Source organism: Pelodiscus sinensis, chromosome 8, assembly GCF_052426305.1.
Source record: "Pelodiscus sinensis isolate ZL-2025 chromosome 8, ASM5242630v1, whole genome shotgun sequence".
Taxonomy (NCBI): domain Eukaryota; kingdom Metazoa; phylum Chordata; order Testudines; family Trionychidae; genus Pelodiscus; species Pelodiscus sinensis.
In genome coordinates this window covers 4772182-4792334 of record NC_143059.1, presented here as the reverse complement: position 1 = coordinate 4792334, position 20153 = coordinate 4772182, and the positions used below count along the sequence as shown (strand labels likewise).

Here is a 20153-nt window from a genome sequence, read left to right as displayed (position 1 = left end):
GCCCTACCCACAGGACTTTTTCAGTTAGTCGTCATGTTGATTTTCCCCCCGATAGGCTGAACCCCTGCACATGTGATGTCAGTCTGCAAGTGCTGTGTTTTAAAAGCGTGAGGAGAAACTCTTCCACCATTTGCCGGAATGAAACCAGGGAAAATGTATCCCGCCCATTATAAAAAAAGGGATTTTCTTCTAACTAGCTTTGGCTGCGTCTCTAGGCCATAGGGATGTCTGCCACTGGTCTAGGAAACTGCTGTGATTTGTCAAAGTTTGGAGGGGTTAGAAAGATCTCTCAGGGGTGTGCACTGATTTTTGTAATACATGCAATGCACGGGGCATGCACTGTTCTCTGGTCTCTGTGCCTGCATCAGGAACTATCATCGTCATATTTTACTTGTATTTCCATAACCGCCAGGAATACATCCTGGACCAGAAACTCCACTGTGCTAGGCACTGTACAGACACACAACAAAAGGGCAATCTTGGCATCACAAAGTCCTTATAAGTAACAAACATACAAAACCCCAAAATGAGCAGAATTCCTGCAAGGACCGTTCAATGGGCACTATCCCTTAATCTCACCCCAGTGAAAGGCGGATTGTTGTGCCCATTTTACAGACAGAGAAACTGAGATACCGAGATTTGCCCCAAAGCAGAGGCAAGCCTGAGAAATAGGTTGCAGACATCCCAACACGCCACATCAGGTTACAAGCGCCAGGATCGTAAAGGAAATGATGGTTTCTTTGAGCGTAAAGAAAAGAGTTCCTTGCCCTTTTTCACTGGCAGACCCCCCTCGTCCCGGAGAGCTCACTGTATTAATCACAGCCCTGTCATCGCAGCACTGATTTGATTGTACATTACGGAGCCAAAACCCATTTAGCTCATCAACAGACGGCAGCTCCAGCAGTCAAGTCTTGTGCTGCCACCCTCTAGGAGGCTAATGCCTACTGCCAACTGCTCTTCAGGACCGTGGGCAGATTCCTGGCAGCACCAGTTGGTCGGGGAATAGCAAACGTAATGAGAAAGAGCCCTGCGTTTCAATGTGCTGCCTATACACAGAGGGAAACCCAAAAGTTTGGTGCTTGAGTCTGCCCTGCCGGAACAGAATGCCATAGAATACTGCACAGCTAACTCCGGACAGCACGGAAGCACCATTGACTTTACGGCCATAAACATCCCCTAGGAAATTAACAAGGGGAAAAATACATTGTCTTCTAGTAGGCAGCGAAGAAGCCAGGGGGACAGAGCTTCTCTAGTCCTGACTCTGACTTTTTGGGCAAGTTGCTCAACCGTGCTGTGCCTCAGTTTCCCCATCTTTAAAATGTGGGTAATGATGCTGGCCTCCCTCTCAGGGAAGCAAAATGCAGGACAATGTAGCACTTTAAAGACTAACAAGATGGTTTATTAGATGATGAGCTTTCGTGGGCCAGACCCACTTCCTCAGATCATTTCTATCATCCCTCTCAGGGGTGATTCTTCAGCATTGCCAGCAACACAACCAAGCCTCCTGTTTTCCCATACTAGCGTCCCCACTAGATCCGTCCTTTCTACTAAGAGGAGGAACTTTATAGAAAATGTTTCATGTAAGGCAATAGTCACAAGACTTTCTAGTCCGGCTCTTACGCTGCAACGATCACCATGGAAGCAACGGGCAAAAAAACCTCACTCGGGAACTTCTGGAGCACTGTGAGTTTGAATCTCACAACTCTCGCAATGAGAATTTCGCAGATTCCCAGCCGTTCCCTGGAATCTCGTCCCTTGTTCTCTGCATGGCCGGATGTATTCCCTATCGAGTTTCTAGGCACACACGTTTGAATGGTAGCACTTACTCTCAAGCCTCCTTCTCCACGGAGCATTCTCTTGATCCGAATAAGGGTCTGGTTAGCTACACAAATAAACATTAGCTAATCTGAACAGCTTTCTGCCATGTGGGGGCAAAACGTCACAAGGACTTTGGCCCTGAGGCTCTGACTCAAACCTTGAAGCCCCTCTAAACCGGATCCAGAAACACACTGTAGTTTAAAAAGGAAAATACTGCTGGGAGGGAAAAGAAACGCAGAAAATATCCATTCAAGGAAACACTTTTTCACTTTACGTTTGACTGAACTGTGGAACCCTCTGCCGCTAGATTTCACTGAGGCTAACTTAGCAAGACTCCTTAACAGACAGATCTCTATATGGAGAGCAGGGATGCCCAGAGTTCAACATGTTGGAAGGGATACTAAACTTCCAGGCTACGTCTACACTGGCATGATTTTCCGAAAATACTTTTAACGGAAAAGTTTTCCGTTAAAAGCATTTTTGGAGAAGCGCGTCTAGATTGGCAGGATGCTTTTCCGCAAAAGCACTTTTTCCGGAAAAGCATCCGTGGCCAATCTAGACGCGGTTTTCCGCAAAAAAGCCCCGCTTGCCATTTTCGCGATCGGGGCTTTTTTTCAGAAAACAGTACTATGGTGTCTACACTGGCCCTTTTGTGCAAAAGTCTTTCGGAAAAATACTTTTGCCCGAACGGGAGCAACATAGTATTTCCGGAAAAGCACTGATGATTTTACCTGAGATCGTCAATGCTTTTCCGGAAATTCAAGTGGCCAGTGTAGACAGCTGGCAAATTTTTCCAGAAAATCAGATGATTTTGCGGAAAAACTTGCCAGTCGAGAGACAGCCCCAGAGTGAGGGCTTAACCCGCCCTCCCTCAGTCTCATCCCGACCTCTAATAGAGAGCGGCTTTATCTCACATCTGCTGTTGTGGGATTCTTGCTCCATCCTTGGAAGCGTCTGGGGTGAGGCATGATCAGAGACAGGATTCTGGGGTGGACAGACCTCAGTCGGAATCCGTCTAGCAACTCCTTTGTGCATGTAAATGCCACCTTCGTTAACTATTTTTATGAGAAATCGGTAAACGACTATATAGAGATTCTTTATATTTAAAATAGTAGCGTGTTTGGTCCCATGTGATGACAGATAGCTAGTCCTCTATTAATTCATAATATGTGCAGATCATATATGATTTCCCTTATGTTCATTATACGAAGAGGGTAACCGAACACAGTGACTTGGATAGCTGTATGTTTGAGAGGAATGAAAAACTTTTTTTTTTTTAGTTATAAAGTTTCTTTAACTTTTTCTTGCTTGCCACAAGCCAGTGTAATTTAGCTGTGAGCCAATTATCAAACAAGACAATAATATTATAATGGGAATTGTTTAATATACATCATTAATAGCAAAGTGCCTGCTTTCATTGAAGGGAAAAAAAGTTATGTTGCTATGAGCAGTTTTGAAATGAATATCTGATTCCACACTTCCCTTGTGCATTTAATGGCATGCTAATTTACATTTTAATTACTTCCTAAGAAATCAAAGCATTTGTTGACAGTAGAACATAATGTCAACTTCACGGTGCACTGTTGGTGGATGCTTAATGAACTTAATTAGATAATTAGTTATGTTAATTATCCTTCTATTATGAAGATAAAGATGTTACACAAATGATGCACTTTGCAAAGAAATTTCATAATGCTCAGTTTGCTTGTTTTGGCTTGAAAGAATTGAGAAAAGGCCAAACAGAGTGACTGGTAAGAAAAATAAGTATTTGCTTTACAGTAATTCTGTTTCATCTCTCTCCCTCTTTTTCAGTTTGCACGCTTTATAGGCTGCGATAATCAACAAGTTCCTTCTGCTTCTCAAATGTTGTGTAGAAATCAGCAGCTTCTCCATTTCAATTCAAATCCCCGTTTCCCCACCTGCCAATATGTGTCGCCTTGCTTAGAGCACATACATGGCTTACTGCTTACTCACTCTTAGGCCAGGTCTACACGAGGCCTGGAAGGTTGAAAAATGACCAAGAAACTGGTTTGTTTGTAACCAGAGGCACCAAGACCATGAAGAGGGAGAGTGAAGTTTGCTCGACAGCATCAGCTAAGGGCTAGTTGGCTTTTAGCTCGCGCAGTACAATAGCCCCTTAAGATCCCAGACAACCCCCACATGTAAACCCGATGGACCTGGATTGTGGGCAGGTGAGATGGAGCCTGGGACCTTAGGAGCTAAAGCGATGATGCAAGGTAAGTAGCCCGGGCTCAGCTTTCGCTCTGCATTCTGGAGTCCAGCGTTAAAAAGGTTTTTTTTGATCCGCAGAGAAAGAAAAGAAGGAAGCTGTGACAGTTAAATTATTGGAGATTGCCTATCTCCTAAAACCAAAAGGGACCTTGGGTCATCAAGTCCAGTCCCCTGCCTTCACAAGAGAACCAAGTACCATTCCTGACAAATTTTTGCCCCAAATCCCTAAATGGCCTCTGCAAGTATTGAACTCACAACCCTGGGTTTAGCAGACCAATGCTCAAGCCCCCAAGCTATCCCTCCTCAGTTGTCTTTGGCTGCCACTACCATTTGCTAAAGGAGCCACACAAAATTAATCTGCCAGCATTAATGTTAAAATCACATAGAAACATCACTTCAGGGCTCTTTCCCTGACAGACAATCCTACCCAAACAGCTGAGCCACGGGTCAGAGTAGCGGGCAGATCAGAGTCCTTCAGGATCAAGCATGAGAGCTCTTGGGGCAGATACAGTCTCATCCCCCACTCCCCTCTGAGACGGTAAAATGGAGCAATGGACTAGCCTGTGCTGCTTCTCTGCCTCCTTTCACAGACATCACTGACCGGCTCTGCAAACGTGTGTTTAACCCTGCAGCAAATGCATGGGTGGGAGTGGACAGGAGGGGAAGCTAGCAAGCAGAGAGAGCTGGGGCGTGGAAAGAAAGCCCAGCCTTCAGAAGCGTTCTCTCCCCATTAGAGTCCCCACTGGTGAACAGCAGGGCAGCTGATTGGATTCAGGGCTTGATTCCTGAATCAGGGATTGGATTCAGGGCTTGATTATCCATTAGGAACAATAGGCACAGTGCCTAGGGGCATACAAAAAAGTTTAGGGCCTGCAAAAAGTTTAGGGGGCTACAAAAAATTTGTAATTGACTTGAAAATAAGAAAACGGCTAAATCAGACTGTGACGGCGCGTTGGGGGTTCCCCGTCTCCTGCACCCCGAAATGGCACAAACAGACTGCACCAGCCAGTGGAATTGAGGGTGGTTTATTGCTCCTCCAGCACAGCGCAGCACAGATGTAGTCTGGTCACAGGAACTGGGCTAGGATGCCTCAGGCCCCCTTGAGATGGGGGAGACTGGGCCCCTAAACTCCAGCCCCTTCCCCTAGGCTCTCCTCCATGCCCTCCGACAGCCAGCAACCAACTCCCTCACTTCCAGCCCTGCCCCCCAGCCAAGGCAGCATTCCACCTTCCTTTGTTCCTCTCCATGGGGGGTGTCTGGCCACTGGTTTGCATAGTGACTCATCCTGTTTTCCTGGGTCGTGGTACCCACGGCAGCCAGTGGGGGATCCCCCAGAGCCAGCAGCATAGAAACCAGCCAGGTACCCCCACTACGTCACACAGACGTAATAAGTTACTATCTAATGTAAAGGCCTACGATTCTGAGAGTGCCTAAGGCCTATGACGACCTGAATCCGGCTTTGGTTGGGTTCGTTACTGTTTGTTAAGCACTTTGAGGTTCTGGGGTGAAGGGTGCAGCAGGAATGAGTCCTTGTGGAGTAAATCAGCGTCACTCCAAAGAGCTAGTCCCTGCTGGATTTTGGGAAGAACAGTTTGCAGGAAAATGTTATTAGAAATGTATTAATATTCACATCAAATATGGGATCTTCTCCAGTGTCCGTTAGCTACGGTCTGGGGAGCAGAGGGGTTAAATAAACCAGCCAGAGCCCCTTCCATCTCTGCTTTCTGTGTGGTAAATCTGGAGGGACCCTCACTGGAATTTTTACTGAGTCAGGAAAAGTTTCCTTGATTCCAAGATGAGTTTTGCTCAATTAGAGCCCACAGGACAGAGCCCTGAGTAAGAAGAGAGAGGAATTTTGTACTTGGCCCTAGGATTTTGGGGTTTTAAAGAGTTTTCCCCCTGACTATGTAGCCAGAAGTCCTACGTTATTTATTTTTTCATCTTATCTTTGGGTTTCAGATCTGAATGACTGGGGTGGATGGCTCAGTGCAAACTCACTGGGCTTCTCCATGCACTCCCTGGTCCTAGCCTGTCTCCCTTTTTGGTTGTGCTAAGATTTCCCCCCAAGAAAGACAGGCCAGTCGGTGAAGGCCAGTCCCGGGACAGCACGTCTCAGAACAACCATTCCTGCAGAGACTTGGAAGAAAGCCGGTAAGAAAAGATAAAGTTTATGACCAACTTTGCCAAACCGAGGGGCCTAACAGTAACGAGGCCACTTTTATGTGGATGGTTTTCACAGCTGCTAAGCACCCCCCGCGGCCCCTAAAAGCAGCGAGTTGGAAGAGCTCAGGAAACTCAGGGCACTTTTATTTAGTGGCTAAGGGTGGATTTTAAAAGTCTTTTTTTTTTTTTTAATGGCCTCAAATTTGAGAATTTTGGCCAAAGATCTTACCTATGAGGCTGGTTCGTTAGCAACAGATTTGGAATGTGAAAAGTCTGATCACATGCCCCTTCATTACTACAATATAATTCTCTTGATTCAGACCCCCAGATTCTGCTGATTAAAAGAAGAATCTGAGGGCATGTCTTTGCCGTGGGATGGATAGTGGGCAGCGATTGATTCAGTGGAGGTTGATTTATCATGTCTAGTATAGGTGCAATAAATCGATCGCCGAGTGCTCTCCTGGTACTCCACCAAAACAAGAAGAGTAAGCAGAGTTAATGGGAGAGCATCAGCTGTTGACTTGCCAGTTTGAAGATACTGCAGTAAGCAGACGGAAGCAAATCGACTTTAGCTACATGAGCCACGTAGCTGAAGTTGCGTGACTTCAGTCGACGGCCGGCGGTAGCATAGACAAGGCCTGAGCTTTTCAAGCACCATGAAAAGACTTAAAGTAATTCTCAGAAGAATGGCCATACTGGGTCAGACAAACAATCCATCCAACCCAGTATCCTGTGTGCTGACAGTGGCCAAAACAAGATGTCCCAGAGGGAGGGAACACAACAGGTAATCCTCATGTGATCCCTCCTCTGTCACCCACTTCCAGACAAAGAGAGGCTAAGGACAACATTCCTACTCATCCTGGCTAATAGCCATTGATGGACCTAACCTCCAGGAATCTATCTAGCTCTTTTTTGAACCCTGTTAAAGTCCTAACCTTCACCACATCCTCTGGCAAGGAGTTCCACAGGTGCACAATATAGCCCTGACTACAAAGGCAGGAGCACAAGTGAGAACCCCTACATGTCACCCCCTTTTTCTCCTTCGCCATCAACTTCATTTGGCAATAAGGAGGAAAGAGCAGAAGCCGGCTTGCTGCCTGCTAAGCAGCATTTCCATACGGTCCCAACTTGGCAGCAGGCATTCCCGTTCATTCATATTTCGCTAAACCGCTTCTGGGAAACGTACCAAGGAAGCCGCTACAGGCCAACCCCTGCCTACCTTCCTCACATTAGTTATATCTGCTGCCCGACCACGGGTTCCATCCGCTGCCCTCCAGGGGAACTTTGCCGGTGAGTTCGATGGAGTGAGATTTCCAAAGGCAACGAAGCGAGTTAGCAGCACAGCGACTTCCCATGTGATCTCTGTTCCTCGCTCCCTTTGGAAGATCCCCCCCCCCCCCAGTAATGGGTATGGAGGGACCGTTGCAGGTTGCAAAGACACCGGGAGATCCGTTTCCTCGCCTCCTGGCTGAAAAGCACTGCTAACTCTTGCTCAGAGAAGCGGGATGGCGGAAGAGGCACATTTGGAATTGTCGTTTGGCGCGGCGCAGCGAGGAACAATTTGTCAGCGCGGCGGAGCTGTCAGTCGCTGACATGATAAGGAATAACACCGAATGAGTAATGCCTCCTCCAAGCCAGCGCCTTTAATTACAAGCCTCTCCCTTGCAGAAGAGAGACAGAAGATGCAGAAACACCAATTTCATGCACTTGTGCCTAAATAATGTCTCCATGCTGCCTTTTCCAGATGGCAACCTTTTCACTGGAGGAGCTAATGATGTGGGCATATTTAGGGAAAAACCAATAACGGAGTCTTTAACCTTCAACAGCAAAAAGCATGTTGTACAAAATGTTCCTGGGGATGCATTAACAAATATCAATTACATTGCTCACTGAGGTGTAATCAGCTGTAATAATCAAAATTAATTTTAAAAAATAATTAAACAGACCCCAGGGCAACTCGTCGGTGCTCTGGCAGCGTGACATCACAGGCTCCACGTGTACCTGCGAGGAAGTGGCTTGCTGCGGAAGCCACAAAGAGATCTGAGGCAAGAAGGACGTTTTCAGGGACACGTGGGTGAGCGTTGTGCTCAGATGAGGGGGCTACATTCGGGACTGGATCAGGACCACCGCAGATAAAAGCAGGACGTGGTTCAGCTTGACTGAAGGAGGCCCAAGTGCCCCCGGTCAGTAAGGGGGAGCGGTAACACACTCACCCGGGGATTACGACTTGCATCGGAAAAGGGCAACACCAGTGAGGGGTTCGGAACGGGTCCCCCATGTAGAGAGATTAAACAGACTGGGACATTTCAGTTTTGAAAAGAGGCGACTAAGGGGGGAGATGAGAGAGGTTTGTAAAATCACAGCAGGTGTGGAGAAAGTGAATAAGGGAAAGTTATTTACTTGTTCCCATCACATAAGACCTAGGGGTCACCAGATGAAATGAACAGGTGGCAGGGTTAAAACAAACCAAAGGAAGTATTTCTTCACGCAGCGCATGGTGGGCCTGTGGAACTCCTTGCCGGAGGATGAGGTGAAGGATAGGACTTTAATGGAGTTAGAAAAAGAGCTAGATAGATTCATGGAGGTTAGGTCTACCAGTGGCTATCAGCCAGGATGGGTAGAGATGTCTGTCAGAGGCTGGGAATGGGCAACAGGGGAGGGATCGCTTGCTGATTCCCTGTTTCTGTTCACTCCCTCTGAGGCATCTGGTATTGGCCACGGTCGGCAGACAGGACACTGGGGTAGATCGGGGTGGGTAATAATTTTTTGCCAGGGGCCACTTTGGAAATTTTTGAAGTGGCCCCAGGCTGCACAGGAAGGAGCAGAGCATCGAGCGGAAGGCGAGGGGCATCGAACAGAAGGGGCGGGGCATCGCACGGAAGGGGCGGGGCCATGATATTTCTGGGTTCCCCACCCCCAGACAATGATTGGTCTGGAGGCGAGGGAGTGCCTTCCCCCCCCCCCCCCACGTTTCCTCTAGGTGCCCATGCCCCTGGCGTGGGAGGAGACTTCCCATCCTCCCCTGCCCCTAGGCCAAATAGGGCCTGGGGGTGGGGAACACGCAAAGCCTCCTCCGCTCTGCCCCTCCCCTAATTGGCCGGGGGCGGGGGAGCAGCAGGGCCTCTGTGGGCCGGATGCAACACTTGGCGGGCCGGATTTGGCCCACGGAGGCCCTTTTGCCCACCCCGGGCTAGACGGATCTTTGGTCTGACCCAGCCTGGCCGTTCTTACCCTAACGATAGTGGTGGTACGGACAATGGAGGGCGCTAGGACCCCAGCGCTGCTCCCCAGAGCACTCGGCGAACACTCTGGGCCAATCCCAGCTCACCCAGACTCACTCCCCTGGGGAAGCTACATGGACAGCCGGGCTCTCCTTGTGGGCAGCTGGGGAGCGACATGCACCCCATCTGGCCCTAGGCCTGGGATGCACACTCCTCCCCCCAGTCTGCCCAGCTCCCCAGAAGGGGCCTCCAGTACCATGTCACACAGCAGGAAACTGACCCTGATCTCCAGTTCCAGGCTAGTCCCTCGCCCGTGGCCGTATGTCCTCCCCCAGAGCCCCCATGCCTGGAAAGGCAGACGTGAGGCTTCAGCGGGCAATATCTATGGTGCCGCAAGGCGCACGTCTTTCTGGTTCGACATGTCGCCCGACGTATTCCTGCTCTGCTGTGAGATGGGTGTTAGACACACGCCCAGCACCCACAGCAGGGCTCGGCTGCATTGCGTACGTCTGCTTTCTCATGCGCAGCCATCGTTAACGGGGCATCGTTTGGGGTTTATGTTTTGCACGTAGGCCCCCTTGCACCCGCCCAACCTTACACCCCCGGGACTAATCACAGGGCTAAACTAAGGAGTGGGGTTAAGCATCTTGCTAACCGAGAGACTTAATCATGTAAAGCCATTTAATAAAGAGAGGTTAAGAACAACCAGGATTGGAGCCAGCTCTGCTGAGAGGAAAGGAGAGCCTAGAAGTCAACTCTCAGACATGGGCGCCTCTTGTATTCAGGAGGTCAAACAAGTGGTCATTTCTAGCCTGAACAGCTGTGAAAGAAATCGTAACAGATATACAGACGCCTATAATTGTCCAATTACTGATGTGATTCATAGGAGAACACCCCTGGCAACCTTAGCTAATGCCTTCTGAACCCAGCCATCCTTAACTGCTTCCTTAGCCTCCCCAGGCTTCCGAGTGGCTAACATAGCCTCTTGACAGGGAAACAGAAGTTACCTCAGATTTGCACACTGCTTCTTTTATATTCCTGCCAGGCGTCAGCCTCATCGCCGAAGACAAGCTTTCGCTCCAGGAACTGTGCTTGCTCTGGGACTGGGCGGGTGACGTTTTACTGTGGAGAGCCTTTTTCTCAGACGCTGTAAACCAGAAAATAAAAAGCTTAGAAAATAAAGGTGGAACCAGGCCCAGCGCATGCGTGGCAGGCTAGTGTCTGCAGGACACACCCTGCACTCTGGCAGGAACTCCATCTGCTTTGTACCTGTGCTACCTCACGCTCGCGCGTCGGCCTGTGAGTCTCAGGCCCGGTTGCCGATGGACTGTGTGCTACCTCAGACCACACTTAAGTGGCCAAACATGGCCACTAAGACAAAGGCCTATTGTAGCATCTCCATTCGCTTGGCTGGGGTAAGCCCCACCTCATCCCACCAACCCGCCCATGTTACTTTCTTTCTAACTCATGGGTCCATTATACCCTTGGCGTAAACTCCTGGGCCTCAAGAGGATGGCACCAGAGGCAAATTAACCTAACGCCTCAAAGCCTCGCTCTCTGGGGAGAGAGAAACATCTTCTCAGGCTCAGGAACGGCAGAGTCGTCCATTGGCAGAGAAGCTGCTGGCTCCCAAATGTCCATGGGGGAGATTTGTCTGGGGCTCTGCCCAGCCCTGGCTGGGGTTCTAGTCTGGTATTTATCCCTGGGGGCGGGAGGCGATGGCGGCTTTGTGCCTTGGGGACTGAGAGCCGTTTCTGAAGGCCAACATGGCCCAGGCCGTACATTAGAGCTCTGCTTGACAGCGGCTTCCTCAAGGCCGCTCTACAACCCTGGAGCCGCTCAAAATCACGGCAGTGGTATATGTGGCCAAGGCGCTACTCACGCCCGTTGGAGAGGAGCCCTGTGCTATTCAGTTGCACGAGGAGAAACCTTTCCTAGCTCCTTGTGGCACAAGGCCCTGTCCCTGTACCTCACCGGAGCAGTGTAAAAGGGTTGGTTTGCGGGAGCGAATCCCTCTAAGTCTAGCTCCGGACGGAATAAACCCGAGTGAGGACCCAAGGCATCTACTAGGGGTGTAAATACCCACGAAAAATGTTAAACGATTTAATTTTAATCGTTCGACCGGTTAACCCTCAGGGGTCCTGCTGGCCAGGCAGCCCCGCCGCACCCCAGGCAAGCGGGAAGAGAGATGTTCCCCAGCTTGGCCCTCCAGTTAACTGGTTACCCCATAAACATGCGGGTAAGGTTAATGCTTACTGGGTAACCTTTTACACCCCTAGTGTCTGGGACATGCACCGGGAGACTCTCTCTGAGGGGGCAGCGTCCTTCCAGGAATCCGGAAGCTTCCTGCAAGGCCTTTGCTCTCTGAGGTAAGCGCTCCAGGAAAGAACAGAGACCTATGAAGTGCTGCCAAGCCTTGGTCATCGTCTCTTCCCACAGCGGCGTGATCTCCGCGATCTTCAGCTCTCGGTCTCCGGGCTTCACGGAGAGGTCCATCTTGTAGGTGTCCTCCAGGGCCTGCCGCCTCTGGGAAACCAGCTGCCTCCAGGCGACGTCGACAGTTTTCAGAATCTCTTGCTGAACTAGAAGCCAAAGAGTCGCCCGTGAGGAATGACCCTGTGAAGGCAGAGTCAGTAGCGTAGGCGCCAAAAGCTTCTCTCGGTTCCGCGAGGGCCAATCGGGAGTGACTCTAGATTACCACCATTTTGCTCACTATCTGCAAAGGCTCTTAGCTTCACTACTCGCTCCCTTATGGGGGGGGAGGGGATCGTTCTTCCCCCATATCTAACCCCTAGAATAACACCGGTGGGAGTAACAGCTGGCCCATCACGCACTGATCTGGAAAAGCACCTGATCTGTGGACACTCAGCATCTTATATATAACATTGAAAGCATCTAGGACATGTTTTAATCCTTGTTGTCTGGTGCGTGGCTTCCTGGCAGGTTGGGAGCCGCACACCTAGGACTTTAAAACCGTGGCTTTGTGGTTGGACATTCCCCATGGGGATGCAGAGCTATTTTGCTGACTCACTCTAGAAACCAGGCCAACTGGATCAGGACTATAACAAACGGAGCATCTCTCTAAGGCAGAGAAGAATGCAGGGAAAACTCCTAGAAAGAGCCAGAAGTCCGGCAAGGGTGGATGTTCGTGGTTATCTAAGAAGAACAGGAATCCACGCCCATAAAGGATGCGTGCAATGTTCCCTCTAATATTTCCCACACAGGTGCGTAATAAATTTTATGTGCCAAAAGGCATGTGCGGATGTGCACGCATGCTGTGAAACGCATGCTGTCCGCTGTGGGCGCTCTTAATCAGCTGGGAAGGCAGCTGGATCTCTCTTGGGTGGCCGTCCAAGCGCTCAGCTCCCAGGGCTGCGTGCCTGTGGGCGGAAGCGTAGTTTTGGACACTAATCTCTTGTGGGAGGGCTCTGTGGAGAGCATTGGCCGCTTGCCTGGCCTCCGAACGGAGCAGGAGGAAGGGAGCTCGAGTAACCCCTGGGAAACCTCCTTTTTGATCGCCAACAAGTGTTAGACCACGGTGAGAAACTGGCACGTGCCCTGTTCTCCTGGCTGCCACTTTGCAGGAGCAAGGGCAGCTGACAGCAGGGGGTTCCGAAATGTCAATTTTAATTAAGCTTGATTTCCCAGCGCAGCCCCTGTCCTGTGCTGGGAGGGGGTGGCTTTCCGGGGGAGGCTGGTCTGAATGGACAGGGTTGGGGAAAGGGCTGGGAACGGCTCTTGCAGCACAGGGAGCCTTTTAAATGAAATGGCCCTGACACGCAGCTTCAGATCCCTGATCCGCAACAGAGAGACGTAACAATTGCAGGTAAATAATACACAGGCACCTGGCCCCAAGCCCCAGGGCCAAACCCTCCCCGTCCAGGCACAATCTGAACCAGATCTGGATTGTCCAGCTGGGCCAGACTGTGGGCTCCAAGGCCCACATGTGGGCAGCCCAGGCGATACAGAAAGACCCGCTCCCTTATTCCTACAGTGAGAGGCAGGGAACCCAGCACCCAGCTCCCTCCAGCAGGGATCAGGATGAGAACTGGCACTAGGACCGCGGTGAAACAAGCTTCTATCATTCTCCAACAGCAGATCTACCATTCTTCTTCCTACCAGGCCACCGAGGCAGCTACTCAGCCCAAGATTAGGGTTGCCAGATACTTTCACAGAAAATTCTGAACATGGCAGGGAGGGGGAGGAGAATTGATTGAGCAAAAAAAAGCCGGGGGGGGGGGACACACCGAACTTGTTGAGGGGAAAAAAAAAGATCACTGCGCCTTTAAATTCCCACACTCCACATTTTCCCCCAGCCCAAATGCAGCAGGGGAAAAAAGTCCCCACCGGCCTTCCATCCAAGAACACCAGAAACACCTGGCAACCCTCCCCAAGCTCGCTTTCTTCCCAGTGCCACATGCAGTGTAGCGGCAACGGTGCGGCTCCCAGGGTATTAGAGAGACCCCTCCTTTGTCTTACATCCAAGCACTCATCGGAGCTGCTCAGAAAATTGCTGCAGACCCGCTCCCTGTCATGCTCCCCCGGGGACGGGGAATCCCATGGGTCATACATTACCGTCGCTGGGAGCAGGGAGACTGTCCTCTCTCCCTGTCTCCTCTTCGCTGTGGGCCAGGAAAATCTGGCGATAGGACGCCAGGCGCGGTTTTGCATCCACTCCAAACCCCTCCGGGTAGCTGGAGCAAACAGAACAGCAGGCGGCATGAGACACCCCGACACTTTCCGAGTCCCATCAACGCAAGGAACACGGATGCTGCACGCACCGGGGATTTCCGACTCATCTGGTCTGTTTTATTTACTTTCCCCAGGCAGCGGTGACCTTTGTGGGTGTCACGTTTCTCTCTGCGAGTGGTGAGCCTGCCCCAACCGCCTCTACCGGGACCTCGGGCCTAAATATTGTAGCTGGCCCTATGTCACTCCCCTACAACGCTGGCCATGAGCTTACAGCAAACGTTGCCACCCATGTCACAAAAGATGATGCGCTGTTACCAGAAACACCCACCCAGTGGACACGGCAGAAGTCGCACACACAGATTCTGCCAACAGCGTCGGCTGAAAAGTTGTCCACCTACCAGATAAAGGCTATGTCTGCATGTCAGCATTATTTCGGAATAACGGGCGTTCTTCGGAAAGAACACCCTCCGTGTCTACACACAAGCAGCGATTTCCACATCATGTCCTGCCGGAGGACTGTTACCCCGACTCCTGTAATCCTCATTGTACGAGGAGTAAGGGTTGGGTCCAGAAATGGCTGTTAGCCAGGATGGGTAGGAATGGTGTCCCCAGCCTCTGTTTCTCTGGAGGTGGGTTACAGGGGAGGGATCACGTGAGGATTCCCTGTTGTGTTCCCTCCCTCTGGGGCATCTGGTATTGGCCACTGTGGGCAGACAGGATACTGAGCTAGCGGGACCTTTTGGGCTGTGTCTACACTGGTGGGTTCTTGCACAAGAACACGTCCACACGGCCATGTGCTTTTGCACAAGAGCATTCATGGCAGTGTGGACACTCTTGCACAAGAAAGCGTTGATGGCTATTTTAGCCACAGGGCTTTCTTGCACAAGAAACCCCCTGCTGCGTGCACACTGCCCTTTTGTGCAAGAGCTCTTGCACAAGAGGGCTTACACTTGTTAGAAAAGCGCATAGCTCTTGCGCAAGAAGCCCTCTCTTACCACACTTTACTGTAAATCTTCTTGCGCAAGAGCAGGCGGGCAGTGCGGATGTTCTGCGGAAGAACGGTCGTTCTTGCACAAGAACCCGCCAGTGTAGACATAGTCTTGGTCTGACCCAGTATGGCTGTTCTTATGAAGTCGGAGGAAGAGTGCTCTAATTAGAAATAAGTGCTGTGCAGATGTTCCCAATTTCAAAATACGCTATTTCAACTTGGAGCTTATTACACAATTAGCGTGGCTCCAGTTGTGTAGCTTATTTCAAGTGTAGCCCTGCTGTGTGGACGCACCCAAAGAGAAATTCCCCCACCGCTCAGTTCCCTGTGAATCTAAGTTGCCCTGCAGCAAAACGTTCCCTGATCAGGACAAAATCCTCGTGCCCACACCAGCGACCTACCACATTCGGTTCTCACTCAGCGTCAGATGCAAATGTTTATTCTGCTCATCAGCTGGAAGGGGCAGAGCCAACAGAGGAGCAAAAAGCTCTTTCTTGTGAAATTTCTAGCCCAAGTTCTGAGCTGCAAGAGCTTTTAAACGGGTTAGCTGCATCCAGATTCGTTGAGTGTTTCCTGGACCCACTACGGAGATTTACTCATCACTTTAAAAGAAATTAAATCAAGAGTGCCATTGTGAACATCTGACGTCCATTATCCATATCACTGTGCATATTTTCAGCTAAGACTCTGGCAATATAACTAGTAGAAACTGTTCCATCAGAACATATTTTGAACGAGAATCAGGGGTGGGGTTTTTTTTGGAGGGGGGTTGTTGTGTGGTTTTTTTAACCACACTGAATTTTCTCACCAAAGCATGCCATTTTCAATTGAAAACCTTTCTGGCTCTCGTAAGAATCCTGACATTTTAAAATATCTTTTTGTCTTTGGTGAAAATGAAATTACAAAACTTTTCAATGAAAACAACCTGTGTGACACTTTGGTCAGATAGATTCCCCCACTCCTACCCCTTTTGTGGAAGTATGTTCTCATATTAAAAACGACCAATGGTCTATCCAGCCCAGCATCCTGTCTGCCGACAGTGCCAGATGCCCCAGAGGAGGGAACACAGCAGGTAATCATTACACGATCCCTCTCCTGTCATCCATCTCCAGACAAACAGAGGCTAGGGACACCATTCCTACCCATCCTGGCTAATAGTCTAACCTTCATTAATCTATCTAGTTCTTTTTGAACCCTTTTAAAGTCCTAGCCTTCTCCACATCCTCTGGCAAGGAGTTCCACAGGTTGACTGTGTGCTGAGTTAGTAATCTCAATGACGAGCAAGCCAGGAGGGAGCTGTGGGCCCAGACAGGCAATTACACATGTAGCCCCAGTCTATCAGATTGGACCGGTGATCTAAAATCCTAAATCCCAAACCCTTCCAGGCCCGGAGTGCTCTGTTTCCACAGTTCAGAGAACGTGCTGCCGTGACCTTGAAAGAGCATGTGAAATCTCCCCTCTTCCACACGCACCGCCCAGTGCGATGCATCCCAGCAGACAAAGCTACTCCGAAGCCACCCGGAGCGCAGCGCATGTACCTCCCAGAGCTCAGCTGACACAGACAGTGCAGGAGGCAGATGGTGAAGCTCATGTTGGAGTTGTACGTTGCGAAGATGATGTCCCATTGCTCCTGGAGGACACGGAGGCTGTTCAGGAGACTCCGCTGTTCCGGCAGGGACTGCTGTGGCTTGGAGAGGCAATACAGGATGGCGCGGTTTAAACTGCTGTACAGGGTGCTGATGACAGTGTCCTTTTGGGGAAAGGGGTTCTCCAGGACCTGTTAAAACACAGCACGAGATGATCTGGCACCTGGTTAGCACAAGATCCTCTTCCCCTCCGCTCCACTTCTCCATCGATGTCCCTTAAGCTCTGCCAGACAAAACCAGCCCTCCCCCGACATCTTTGGAGTCACCACAGGCACAAATCTGGCCCCGTGAAAGAGCAGGAGCCTTTAAACGCAGACACGCTCCTTGTGTCCCTTGGAGTTGTCTTTGGTGGGGAAGAAGGGTCTTTATCGGTGCGATTTTCAAAGCACTTAAGTGACTCAGGAGCAAAATTCCAAGTCCTTCAATGGGACTCACCCCCCTAGTCACCCAGGTGCTGCTGAAAATTGCACCCCCTAAGCATCGATTCATAGGCCGAGGTGAATCAAAGGGAGTCTAAGCGGCTGCCGGTAACGTATCCTAGTTCCCTTATGTAAGTTACCCCAGTGCAGTTGTTCTCAGAGGCAGGCTCGGATCCACTTGTCGCTGTGTAACTTACTCTCCTGTGCATACTAATTCTCTGTTAAATAGTGGTAGAAATGTCGCCGTGTTAGTCTGGTGCAGCTGAAACAAAAAACAGGACTGTGTAGCACTTTAAAGACTAACAAGATGGTTTAATAGGTGATGAGCTTTCGTGGGCCAGACCCACTTCCTCAGATCAAATAGTGGAAGAAAATTGTCACAACCATATATACCAAAGGATACAATTTTTAAAAAAATGAACACATGTGAAAAGGACAAATCAAATTTCAGAACAGAAGGGGGATGGGGGGGAAGGTAAATGTCTGTGAGCTAATGATATTAGAGGTGATAACTGGGGAAGCTATCTTTGTAATGGGTAAGATAATTAGCGTCTTTATTCAAATTTGAGTGTAAAGTGTTGAATTTAAGCATGAATGACAGTTCAGAGGATTCTCTTTGAAGTGAAGTCTTACAAGGTCTTTGAAGCAGGATGCAGGTAATCAAGTCATTGAGACAACGTCCTTTCTGGTTGAAATGGCAAGAAACTGTTTTTTCTTTGTGATCCTGTCTGATATCTGTTTTGTGGGCATTGACCCTTTGGCGAAGTGTCTGAGACGTTTGTCCAATGTTTAATTCTCTGTTAGTCTGAGGACCCAGTTTGGCCTGGTCTTTACATAGGTACGTAGCCCCACAACAGCCCTTGCACTCTGGGGAAACACAGGTCTCTCCTTTCTGCTCTGGGTCTCACAGCAGCTCACAAGGGGCAATCAGGAGGTGACTCCATGCGGGTGGGTGAAATTGACATGCTAACTCCAAGGGCATATCAATTTCACACACACATCCTTGGAGTTCTATGCAATCTGCTCCATACTATTAGATATGATTTCTTGCTGCCATTCCGGCACCAGGCAAGAGACAGAAATACAGACAGTCCCTTGCAAATTCCGAAACTTTCCACTGCTGAGCAGCAGTAACTAGCTGTGTCATACGCAGTGCACCTCGAAGGCACTTTCACCCTGCGGTTTGCGTGGCTGGGGATTTCTGGGTTGACCAGCACCGGGAAAGCTCCAGAATGAGGGATCAGTGCCAAGGGAAAAACAATCAAATCAAGGAAGAGAGGTGAAATCCCAACGGAAACAGGATTGACTAATCCTCAAGATGTCTAGGGGTTGATTTTCCAAAGCAATCAGCACCAGCAGCAAACCCACACGGTCAACACGAACTGAGCTCATCAGACAATTTGGAAAAATCCGTAGTTAATGGCAGCGAGGCTCTTTGAAAATCTGGCTGAGTGCTGGAAAATCTGGCCCATGCTGGTTGGGTTTTAAATGCCAAGAATGCTCCTTAAATAATTTTCAACAGTCCTCTCCTGCTCTATTCCTTACGCTTCCAGAAAAGAGACAGTGGAGATGAGCCACATCCGCTCGAATTAGCGCTGATGTCACACTCCCATCTCTGTATGCCTGCCTTCTTTCTTTTCTCCTCAAGCGCCTGAAGTGATTTGTACCTCACGAAAGCTTCTTCCCTAATACATTTACCAGTTTTTAAAGTGCCACTAGACTCCTTGTTGCTTTTGCTGAAACAGACTAACACAGGTCGGCGACCCCTCGTAAACCTGATTTTTTAAAAATTTCTCCATGACAAAGGGTACGATTTTTTGCAAAGATGCGTTGAAAACTGGAGGAGGAGCAAGTGAGGTTGGGTTTCCCAGGGCAGGAACTGTGGTTGTTTGGGTGTGCCTGCACCACGGGGCTCTGATCTTTGATTGAGGTCAGCGCAAAGCAAGCAACGGCCCCCGAGCAGGCCCTTTGGGTGGTGAATCCCCAAATCGCCGCGCCAGCACGACACAAGAAACATCAAAACACACCGACACTGGCGGAAGGAAGAGCCCCACTTACCAACCCGATCTGCTCTGCCACAAAGAGCAGGATTTGCTTCGGCTCCGCGGCAAACATTCCACTGTAAAGCTGCTCGACCAGCTTCTGCGTGAAATAGGCAACATTCGCCACCGGCGTGGGCACGGCCACTTCCGCCGCCCCCCGAGGGTCACTGCTTCCTGTAGGGGACGCAACAGGGGGACAGCTCTGTCACAGGCTGGCGTGGAAGCTCCCCAGCTGTCATGCTGGGCCAGCTCCGGCTGGGATCTTGGGGGACACAGGGCCACCCATGGGCTCTATCAAACCCACGACCCCTGAAACCGGCTCTATCCACTCGACCCCACTGCCTCCCCTTGGGGCTTTGTTCTTGATGCCTGGTTTTTAATCTATCGTATAGCAGGGGACATAGGAGGAGCAGCCCGCCAGTCACATTGCAGAAACACAGTCGTGTCAATGCACTTGCTCACTTTCAATGCCCCACGCTGCTTGCCAGGCTCAGACACCAGCCCGATGTTGCAGCGGGCGCTCCTCAGCCTCCCAAGTGAGTCCAGACGCCCCAATCCCGACGCTATCTGGCTGACGAGTGGAACCCCACAGCTCACCTCTCGGCCTGGAGGTGCCGGGTTTCCCATCCCTTTCGCTGATCACATGGAAGAGATCCATAATAGCAAGCAAGACTTCTGTCTGGAAGCGTCTCTTCTGCTCGGTGGTGGAGTTTTCTGCAGAAGCCTGCACAACGACATGAAGCCATCAGCACCGGGATACAGGAGGGAGCAAACCCTGACCCTCTTGCTCAGCCTTGACCCATGCAAAGTCCATCCAGGTCAGTGGAGTTAGGACAATACAGTAATTACTCGTTTAACACGTGCCCGCTTCACCCGTTTTTGCAATAGCACAATTTTTTTTTTAGGGATCATTTTTTGAATAACACAACCAT

At 50.1% G+C, this 20153-nt stretch overlaps 1 protein-coding gene across 4 annotated transcripts in view; it reads right to left on the bottom strand.

Annotated features, from left to right (window-relative positions):
* Nucleotides 1–20153, bottom strand: part of WDFY4 (WDFY family member 4) — a 187578-nt gene that overhangs the window by 71063 nt on the left and 96362 nt on the right. For all 4 annotated transcript variants that reach the window (XM_075934641.2, XM_075934642.2, XM_089780037.1 and 1 more), the window contains 6 exons: nucleotides 19819–19945; nucleotides 19238–19395; nucleotides 16653–16891; nucleotides 14010–14128; nucleotides 11831–12016; nucleotides 10442–10581 (listed from right to left, as the gene is read on the bottom strand). In XM_075934641.2, coding sequence (XP_075790756.2) covers nucleotides 10442–10581; nucleotides 11831–12016; nucleotides 14010–14128; nucleotides 16653–16891; nucleotides 19238–19395; nucleotides 19819–19945 — 969 coding nt within the window. The remainder of the gene's footprint in view (nucleotides 1–10441; nucleotides 10582–11830; nucleotides 12017–14009; nucleotides 14129–16652; nucleotides 16892–19237; nucleotides 19396–19818; nucleotides 19946–20153) is intronic.